The 10,729-nt window shown below is 33.5% G+C and overlaps 1 protein-coding gene across 2 annotated transcripts; it reads right to left on the reverse strand.

Moving 5' to 3' along the window:
• Positions 1–1,761: 1,761 nt before the first annotated feature.
• Positions 1,762–5,144, reverse strand: LOC113391618 (gamma-secretase subunit pen-2). 2 transcript variants are annotated; one of them, XR_010309791.1, is made up of 4 exons: positions 4,989–5,144; positions 3,873–3,977; positions 2,294–3,256; positions 1,762–2,261 (listed from the first exon to the last, which is right to left on the reverse strand). XR_010309791.1 is itself a non-coding variant. In XM_026627646.2 (3 exons), exons 1-3 carry the CDS (start codon positions 5,047–5,049, stop codon positions 3,117–3,119), a joined length of 306 nt encoding a protein of 101 aa, XP_026483431.1. In that variant the 5' UTR covers positions 5,050–5,144; the 3' UTR covers positions 1,762–3,116. The 2 variants fall into 2 exon arrangements, 1 of the variants encoding a protein (XP_026483431.1); XM_026627646.2 differs by having other exon boundaries at positions 1,762–3,256.
• Positions 5,145–10,729: the final 5,585 nt, after the last annotated feature.

Below are 10,729 nucleotides of genomic sequence, written 5' to 3' on the forward strand. Positions count from 1 at the left end.
GTTATTTGTTCAATAATTAAAGATAAATAATTATTGTAAGCTTGATATATAAATCGGAACTTCTATTTATATTAAATTTCTATTTTGACTGTGGTAACACAACACACGCTTGTTTTATTATTGTATTTACGATTTGTCGACGTGGCTGAAGTGTTTTGAATGTAGGCACGTGTCCGATATATCGAAACAAATCTCAAATCGTAGGATGTCGTACGAATATCAGATGTAAAAACTATGTATATCGTTATGGTATGTCAAAGCATTCAAAGTACGATGAACATGAGACTTATGAAGTATTCGTCCTATCTCTCTTTAGCTTTACAGTAACCCATCTGTGAGAAAGAGATGAAGCGAATGTTAAACCGATTTCAATATGACATTCGTTTCATCTCTTTGTCGCATATCGTACGATGTTAAATTAAACAAAGACAGGGCGACGTCTGTAATTGGATGTCATCACCGATATTTAATCCAAATATCCGTTACACAACCGATGACACAATATTCGGATATCGGATATAACTTCCTACAATGATTCCCTCCACATCAGTTTGAAAATTTAAAAAAAAAATCACGTGCTTTAGATCAAAGACCACCTTGACTGTCTATCACATAGATTTGTTATATATATGTAACTGGCTCACTTACCCTCAATACGGAACACACAATACTAAACATTACTGTTTCGCATAGAATATTTAATGGGTGGGTGGTACTCATCGTAATGTAACCAACTGATCGTATTGTATTGTAAAATATACTTTTAATTAGATAAGTTATTCGTTATATATGAAGATTTTTTATGTATAAAGTAATTTGAAAAATTCAAGTTCTTTTATTTTAATTATTAATTCCTTGTTTAAAATTATTCCGTATGTAATGAGAACAGTCAGCAGTGTAGTTAAATTACAAAATCACATAAGAATATTAATATATCTAGATCGACTGTTGCACTACAAAAGAAGTGAAACAAACGACCCAACTTTATTATCTCGGTGTGCGTGACAGCTACGTTGACAATCGCCAAACGTAATATTTCTTTACTAGTGTGCGTGTTCACAATGGTACTATTTTTTCCGGCTCATTGTCAGCTTTGACAGTCTATCTAGATATAAACAATCAAAAGAAATCACACCACTTTTATTTTTTTGTCTAATACTTACATTGACATGGGCCGAAACCGCCATACATACAGCCATAAAAAAAGAAAAAAAAATTAACCGTCATAATCACTCCAAATAGATGTTAAACGTTGAAAATTTTTTTATAATTTTGGCAATCCAATAAATAAAAAGTAGAGTTTATGATTAATATATGTTTATTTATAATGCAACACTATTACACTTAACTACTTATATCCACTGCAATATTACTTCCAAAATTACGATAACAGTTTCGTCGACGTTCAAAACGCCATTTCGTCGCAAATCCATAGTGAATATCATAGACCGATGATACCGCGTCAATTTGCTATAAAATGTTGTTTATTTGCTATTTTTCCTTTTATATTTTGGTTAGAATAGAATATATATTAATACATATATTGTTTATAATGAAAAAAATAAAATAAAACTCTTCGAGGTACGTCACTGATTTTATTTCTGTATTGTATGTGTATTTTATTTGTGTATGTAAAATTGTAACTTGCTAAAATTTATTAACGCTTGGTTTTCATGAACTAATTCACCTCTAAACCGTGTTGATTAACAATGGAAAATGCTAATGAAATTGACCATGACTGCTAAGTCGGAAATTAGTCAAATTTTTAAACAAACAATAGGCTATTTGACTGGTTTTTAAAATGCATTTTATATTATTTAGTAGAGGTTAAGGAACGCAGTAAAAGTTGTTTTTTTTAATTCTAGTACATATTTGCTGAAATATATCAAAATAAAAATTCCATATTTAAATAGCGCGCGAAAACGCTACTTTGACAATATGGCGGTGCAATGGTGCAAGTGACGTCATCATAAGCCCGACCAATCGGGAGCGTTTTGTGTCACGTGACAAACTTTTAAAAAAATGCATATTTATTTATGGATTTTTGAATAAATTAATTATTATTTTCAACTTTCGTTGATAAATAACCATTTTTAAACTCATCATTTATACTGATTACAATAATTGACACTTTATTTTTCGCATTGTCAAATAGCCTATTCTTAATTTATTTTTATGATTTTGGTGAAATTGTATATCGACCACGTGATGGTATTTGGTCACCAATGCTCATAGACAATGATGCTGAAATATTAACCATTCTATACATCATCATGTCACCGATCTTGGGAACTAAGTCCATTGTGCCTGTTACCAATAACTACATGCACAATTTGAAGTATTCCATTTGCATTGGCACACCCATCAAACTGGAACACAACAATAAGTATTGCTGTTTTGCAATAGAATATATGTTTTTTTTTGGAGGCTCACCTGATGGAAAGTGGATTACCAACGCCCATGGAAATCTGCAACATCAAGGCTTGATTGATGAGTAGTCTTAGCTTACCAGTAAAATTAACGTTTACAAATTTTCTATTAGTAGGTATTAGGCAAGGTCAGGGCAATTTCATATGTAAACACACCTCATGAATTCATACTAATACATTATGTACAAATTTTCAGCAGAAAATTACAAACCATATTGTATTTAAAGTACCGACATATTTTAGCTGGCTCTGTCACCAACCGCAGTTTTGGAGCTCAATCTCAATGGCGTCACTCTTGGTGTGGAATGTAGTTGATGATGAGAACATACATATAACATAAAATAATATATGTTTATGACATTAAGGTAATCTTAGGGTAATTTCCACATGAAACTGGAACGTCTTAGCTCATTAACTTACAATTAAAAATTTTAAAAGATTACATGGTATGGTGGTTACATTTTAGCTCTAAATTATAAAAATTTAAACAATATAATATTTCTTGGAAGCCTACTCGTCACAACTGACTTTAAATATTGCAATTAACTATGATTTGCCCCCCCCCTAACTGAATAATTTATGTAAAGCCATTTAAAACATATACATATATGTTGATTAATCACTAAATATTGATTAACAAACATACACTAATTAAATTTAATAGATTACCCAACATTTTAATGTCCATTAAGCACGTCCCAGAGGCACTATAAATGATAGAGCATCACCCGTAGCACCCCAGGATACTCGCTGCAGCTGGAACGCTACTGCCCATGAAATTAACACTATCGCCCAAGTCAATGCACCTGCACCACTCATTATCACATCTGTAAATACAATACAAGTAATTAATACTTTAACTAATGTTACATCTCTCTAACGATTTATAATCTTCCAATTGCAGGAGTAAATGTGTGAAATGTAAAATGAGTTCTTGATTAACATATATTTATGTAGAATACAACATTAAAAATTTAAATGCTTTTATCCATTTTAAGTTTACTTTCAAATTTCAGATATCAACCTCTCCAAACAAAATTCTTTTCGTTTATATTATTTAAATTTTTTAAAACTATATACGGTGAGTTTCGTTTGTAAAACACGGGATCGAGTTTCGAGTGTAAATAAAACAAATAGTAGGGGTGAAAGTGACAGTGGTAGTGGTAACCAGTGTTTACGCAGCAAACGTACGAGAAAGGAGGTAGTCCGATATGGACACTTCTAATGCCGTCAACATCTACCCGCAAACGTCAGTCTCGTGAACAAGACATTCGTAGATAATGTCGAAATATCGAGCTCCACCAAATAAAAATAAAAAACATGGTAAATATCCCATTTTAGATACTGTTTTTAAAACTAATCAACTTTGAGATATTTACATAAGTTACCATAGCCTGTGTAACAAATATGTAATTATAAGTAATGACAATAAATTTAACATACATTTTTTTATCTGTTTCTGTTCATCGAATGGTGGTTTAATGAATGCTTCTCTGAAAAACCAGATTGAGTTCACCGCCCACACAAACGGCAGCAGCACAAATCCAACTGCAAAATACAAAGACATTATTGGTATAAAGGAAACCTAAAACTATCCTGTGAGACATTTAACATTTAATTTAGTTTAATATGCAGCACATATTATAATTTAAAAAAATATTACAGTTTAATTATAAATCTCAATAAATTCCTAGGAGACTCGCTAATTGTTTAGGAGAGTTTTTTTTTCTGTTTATGACATGTATATGTTCAAAGTGGACAAAAATTATTTCTTTAGTAATTTGCAATGTAGAATTGAAAGATTGATTGGTACAGGCAAGGTTACAATTAATTAAATTTTGAAGGTGTAATAGAAATACATTGTCAACTCTCAACCTAAAATAATACAGACATATATATATATATATAATTTATACATTAACATGATAACTGACATAAACAATAACAAAAATATTTTCAACTCCATTATGGTCAATGTATTTACATAAAAATTTACAAAGTTGAGTAACGAAAACATCATTAAACATTCAACATGAATAGCATGAGAATTTTTTTGAGGAGAATGTCATGTGTAAGAGTTAATATGGTGCTGTTGGTGTAAACACAATTGTATGACAATGATGACACAAATACAAGGTGCCAAAAGGCTTTACATCATTTCTCAAGCATGTGAAAACACTATCAACATCCAATCTCCGGGGTGATGGTTTTTTAGATAATTTTGACAGATATACTCAATAACTTTTTTATCACTCTCCCTTGGGTTTTACAATCTCATAAAGTAGCTACTAGACCACGAACTAGTAAGAATGTATATAAAAAAAAACAAGCTATATACCTAGGCTGCAAGATATATACAAACATATATAGATCAACTAATGGAAGATTACTTCTGCGGTCGCTTTTGCTCATAGAATGAGTTTTCCTTAAATTTATCTGATATGTGGATATAAAAAACAACGCAAGTATTCCTTTTAAATTATTTTTACACGTAAATATTAAAACTACCTTATATGTTTATACAACAAAATGACGATACTGAAAAAATGAAAATATTACCTTTAAAGTACCATCTACACAGTTGAAGCTTTTTAGTATTGCTCATTCTGTTTAAATCCATTTTATTTTTTAGGTATTAATAATATTGTAGCACGAATATTAGAGGTATATTAAAGATACTTTAATTTATTATTTTCACAAGAAGTCAAGTTTCTAGATTTGTCATTTGTAATTATGACATGAATGACGTATGACAGTTTTTTTTAAGTCAGTCATGTATGACAGCTTTTTTTTTTATTTAGCAAAAATGCAAAGAATTACACAATACAGCCACGTCTTTTTTATGTCAAATGTGAACAGATCGACAGACAAATGATGGTAACTGATCACCACTGCCCACAGATGTTGGTACTATAAGAAATATTAACCATTCCTCGTATTACCAATACGGCAGCAATCTTAAGAATTCAGATGTTATTTAACTTGTACCTTACATTCGCTCACATCGCAACACAACAGTATTAAATATTAACGTTTTGTGGTAGAATATGCGATGAGTGGATGGTACTTACCAAGACGAGTTTGCACAAAGCCCTACCATCATGCGGTGCCATGCTTAGACTAATCCCTAATTTTGGAAAAATGAGGGGGAAGATTTATCGCGTTAATGCCGGTATCATGCAAGTCATAACCAACTAATGCACGCCCATTTGGTATCACACACTCTCGGTGAGACTAATGCTATATCTACGCTACAAAACTACATGTGTTATGCGTTTGCTTCTAATTAATCACTACATTTAAATAATTAACTAAAAAAACTTATTTAATTTTTATTTTTTTCTTTTGTATTTCAATAGTTACATGAATGTAAAAGCGGAATAAATATAATAAATCGCGGGGATATCGTACGATATTCTATGAATTTGAATACAGCATACGGAGGAGTCCTCCGTATGTTGTGCGGTCGAACGAAGCGTACGACCCGAAGTACGTGGAATATTTTGTACAAAAGTTTTAATGAATTGCACAACATATTGTTATGTGTGACGATGGCATCCAAGAATGACGCTGTGAACAAATGTTTTCAACTTGTTGTTTGTGCAAACAAATGTTTGTTTAATATGTATATTTTGACTTTTCTAATTTATTTAGTTTTATTTCGTACATAGGGTATCTATTGTATTCAGATTTAATTTTTCTTTGAATCTTTATTATGCAATGTAATGGTTATTGTAAGTTTACGGAATATTCATTGTATAAAATTTTTCCGATAATGCATATGGATATAAAAAAAGCACCTTTTAACGTACTTAATTGGTGGGCTTAATACTTATAATAAAAAATCTTTAAAATAGGGTATTGCCGTTCTTTAAACAAATTTCATGGAGATATATTAGCTTGCGTTTACTTTTTTACGTTTATAAGTTTTATTTTTGTAAGAGCCGGCCACGAGATGGCCCAGTGGTTAGAACGCGTGCATCTTAACCGATGATTTCGGGTTCAAATTTAGGCAGGCACCACTGAATTTTCATGTGCTTAATATGTGTTTATAATTCATCTCGTGCTCGACGGTGAAGGAAAACATCGTGAGGAAACCTGCCAGTGTCTAATTTCAACGAAATTCTGCCAAATGTGTATTCCCCCAATCCGCATTTGGAGCAGCGTGTTGGAATATGCTCCATACCTTCTCCTCAACGGGAGAGGAGGCCTTAGCCCAGCAGTGGGAAATTTACAGGCGGTTAATGTTACTATTTAACAGTAAATTATTAACACTAAGCCAATATACTATTTCAGAGAGAGCATTGTTCACATCGTCATATATTGCAAGGCGTCTCTCGAAGGCTCTTTCTGAACTGATTGAGCCATCTCCATTCCTTTATCGGACTACTAGGCGCAGGCAAAAGTTTCATCCATACGTTGTTGACATACCCAAAATACGAACTAAACGGTTTGACAGCTCGTTTTTGGTGAGAGTCGCCAAAATTTGGAAAGACCTGCCTGGGTCTATTTTTCCTGATGAGTTGATCTCTGGAGCCTTTAAGAGTAGAGTGAACAGGTTTACTAGGGATTAATTTTCTACTTAACAATCTCGAAAATTATATTTTATATTCTTATATTTGAAAATAAAGAAAAACGCGACTTAATAATTGCGGGTATGTTCACGGTTTGAAAAATAACGCAACAATGAAGTCAAAATGGCGCTTGTGGTTGTGACACCTATATACAAAACAACACCTGCCAGAGGGCGCCAACGTACTCCGTTCAAAAAGAACTTAGTAACGAAAAGCCAGCGACATCTAGCGGAAATCGGTTTGAAGATAAGGTAACTCGTAACGGACTTCGCACGTCAACCGGAACACATAATAACTATTTTTTACATTTGAGCTAAGATGTTATGTCTCTAGTGCCTGTAGTTACACTAGCTCGCTCACCCTTCAAACCGGAACACAGTTATACTGAGAGAAGCTGTTTGCAGGTAGAGTATTTGATTAATGGCTGGTATCTACCCAGACGGATTTGCACAAAACGCTACCACCAAGTAACTCAGAATGTACATATTTCAATTTTAAGACAAGAATTTTAAGACACATGTGAGGTAATGTATTGGAATTTAGATTATTACAAAGCGGTCCGGCTGTTAGAGGCCGGTTAGAGTTGTTACCACGAAATGCTTACAAATTAATTATATATTATAATTTTGCTTTTCACATTAAGTATGGTACAAAGAACACATTTCTAGGTATAATCACACAAAAAATAGCTTTAAAATTCAATTAGCTACTCTCTTTAAGTATAGCACTATGCAAAAAAAAGTATAGTATTGATTATTATTTCGGATATTCGATAGTTTGGATATTATTCATACTGATTTTATTGTCCGATGGTTTTCTGGAAGATATCAGTAAGTTCGTTCATTGGTATTATGTTTATATGGTAAAAACGTAATTTTTCGTGTAAAATAATAGCATATAAATGTAATACTATTGGGCTCAGGCCTCCTCTTCCATTGAGGAAAAGTTTTAAAGCTAATCCGACCACGCTGCTCTGAAGCGGGTTGGAGTCTGCCACACATGTGGTAGAATTTTATTTAAATTAGATAGATGCAGGTATCCTCACAGTGTTTTACTTCACCCCTGAGCACGAGATGAATTATAAACACGGATAGAAACACCAAAAATAATATGATGCTTGCTTGCGTTTTGTTCTAAACAGTATTCTTTTATTGAGTAAGAAAATTTATCGACTAATTTAGTATTAATAAACTTTTTAAATTTGATAAATGGTAAATTGATTATTTTTCGGTATTTTATATATGCGTAATGCCCAAAAACGGCTCACCTTGTGGTGTACAGTATAGAATATTTATTAAGTGAAACGCCTTATGAAATATAATAACAATGTCATATTTAAACTTGTTAAATGTTCAAATAATAATGGCACCTGAGAAATTAGATTTAGTGCCACAGCCACAACTCTTTTCTTGTAAGGCTTTGCAAGTGGGTCTGGGTAGGTAACATATATAACTTGTTGTTGTTATATTCCGATTTGATGGGTGAGCCAGTGGATTTCTTGAACCTGTATACAAGAGACCTAACTTCTTAGTTCCTAAGATTATTGGGGTAATGGTAATGTAAGAAATAGTTAAAATTTCTCACAACGCCAATGTTTAGGGGATAGTGATTACTTAAAATTGACCCATTTGGCAAGCTTTGACCTTTGGAGTGGTGCACACAGGCAGGACAAAGTCTGTAGAATATTGCTAGTACAATATTAAGCGGCGAATATAAAATGGCCACTATTATAACTACCTAAATAATTGTATAAACTTCTTTCTACGCCGACTTCCTAGGGAATAATGATCAGTTGCTATTTGTATTTAATCACGAGAATTTCACTTCTCTGTCTTGTTTTTTTGGGGTGAAAAATTGTTGAACCAAACTGATAGTAAAATTACAAGGACCTTCCCTTTTTCTTTCGATTTTTATGATCGTATATCATACTTGGGCGTCCGAGCATATGAGCCACCTGATGATAAGTGAAGTCTCCGCCATAGACATTAGTGCTGTAAGAAATATTAACCATTCCTTGCCATTGTACCACCAACCTTGGGAGCTAATATGTTATGTCCCTTGTGCCTGTAGTTGCACTGGCTAACTCACCCTTCAAACCGGAACACAACAATACCAAGTATTGCTACCTCGGCTGCAGAATATCTGATGAGCGGGTGGTACTTACCCAGACGGGCAGACAAAGCCTTGTCACCAAGTACAAAGCCCTACCACCAAGTAATAAACAAAATAATCAACTCTTTTATAAGTAAAAACATATCAGTTACAAATTGGTAACAATAATATATTGTAGATTAATACGTAACACAATAAATGACTATAAAGGAAAGGAAATATCTTTATTCAGTATTTAAACTAACTTATGAATAAATATTGAGGCCTTAACTATATACAAATAAAAAAAAAAGTTACTTTACAAATCATGACCACGTCGCATAGTAACAAGAAATCTTTTAATCAACAAAAACCTTTTAATATATATATATTTTTTTTTTATGTTAATAGTCGGATTAACTTGCAAATGTTGTCTTCAACACACATAGAAAAAATATGTGCGGATACTGTTAGTTTGAAAAAACAAGTAAATTTGTATAAGATTATGGAAACCAAATTCCGAATTTGGAACAAAAGATTTTTTTTTTCTTTTGTTGTATGAATTATTATTAATATATGTATTAATTCCGAACGCCATTCAACATAAATGGAAAGATCTGTATGTAAATCAGTTTTTTTATAATTATTTGGGTTCAAGTTAAATATTTTTGAAATAAAATTATAAGAGCCAAAGCCGCCGCGGACAAAAACCTGAACACATTAATTACCTTGGAGTTGTAATGCAAAAACCTTCATTAAAAGTATAACACCTCGCCTTATGGCTAGCTTGCGCAAGCTACCGTAAAACCAACGTGTGGGCCAGTTTGTGGGCCTACAAGCTAGAGGGTTCCAGGGGTACAGAGATACCTTCGATGACGCTTACAGCGGGGGAAGACGGTTCGCATAGTACAGACCCCCGGGTCTTTATCGGCGGAGCGGGTATTCTCATCACGCTTCCGCTCCACGGAAGCGACATGACTACATAAATGCAGAAATAGACCATCTCCATCCAGCTCCATCCTCTCGCTGATTAGCGGTTTTCACGCCCGAGATCTTTACCAAATATCGCCACGATAGAATGCCTCCATCATTTTGTGACACGCCATGACTAACGGCGCACCACACTGGTGGCAGGAGGTTGTTATCTCCCACCTCTAAATACTATATCTCTTCACCTAAAAGAAAATTCTTAAAATTTAGATGAAGAATGGATGAAAGGGAAAACAGGACTTATCTTGGTGGTTAGGCGTTGTGCAAGTCCGTCTGGGTAGGTACTACCCACTCATCAGATATTCTACCGCCAAACAACAGTACTCTATATTGTTGTGTTCCGGTTAGAAGGGTGAGTGAGCCAAAGTAATCACAGGCACAAGGGACATAACATCTTAGTTCCCAAGGTTGGTGGCGCATAGGTGATGTAAGGAATGGTTAATATTTCTTACAGCGCCTTTGTCAATGGGCGGTGGTGACCACTTACCATCAGGTGGCCCATATGCTCGTCCGCCAACCAATATCATAAAAAAAAGTAAAACAGGAAATGGAAGATGAAGCGGCCTAGTATTTTAAGCGTAAAAGAACAAATTTGAACCTAAGACACTTTAGATATTTTGACAGCCTATTAATCTTTCCGAAAAC

The sequence above is a fragment of the Vanessa tameamea genome, chromosome 30 (assembly GCF_037043105.1).
Source record: "Vanessa tameamea isolate UH-Manoa-2023 chromosome 30, ilVanTame1 primary haplotype, whole genome shotgun sequence".
In the NCBI taxonomy this organism is placed as follows: domain Eukaryota; kingdom Metazoa; phylum Arthropoda; class Insecta; order Lepidoptera; family Nymphalidae; genus Vanessa; species Vanessa tameamea.

Excerpts from the sequence above, each read along its gene's own strand:
- LOC113391618 (XM_026627646.2), bottom strand. The coding sequence starts at position 5,049 with ATGGATTTAAACAGAATGAGCAATACTAAAAAGCTTCAACTGTGTAGA. Across the intron at positions 3,978-4,988 it reads GTGTAGATGGTACTTTAAAG|TTGGATTTGTGCTGCTGCCG; the intron begins GTAATATTTTCA and ends TGTATTTTGCAG. Across the intron at positions 3,257-3,872 it reads ACAGAAACAGATAAAAAAAT|ATGTGATAATGAGTGGTGCA; the intron begins GTATGTTAAATT and ends TTGTATTTACAG.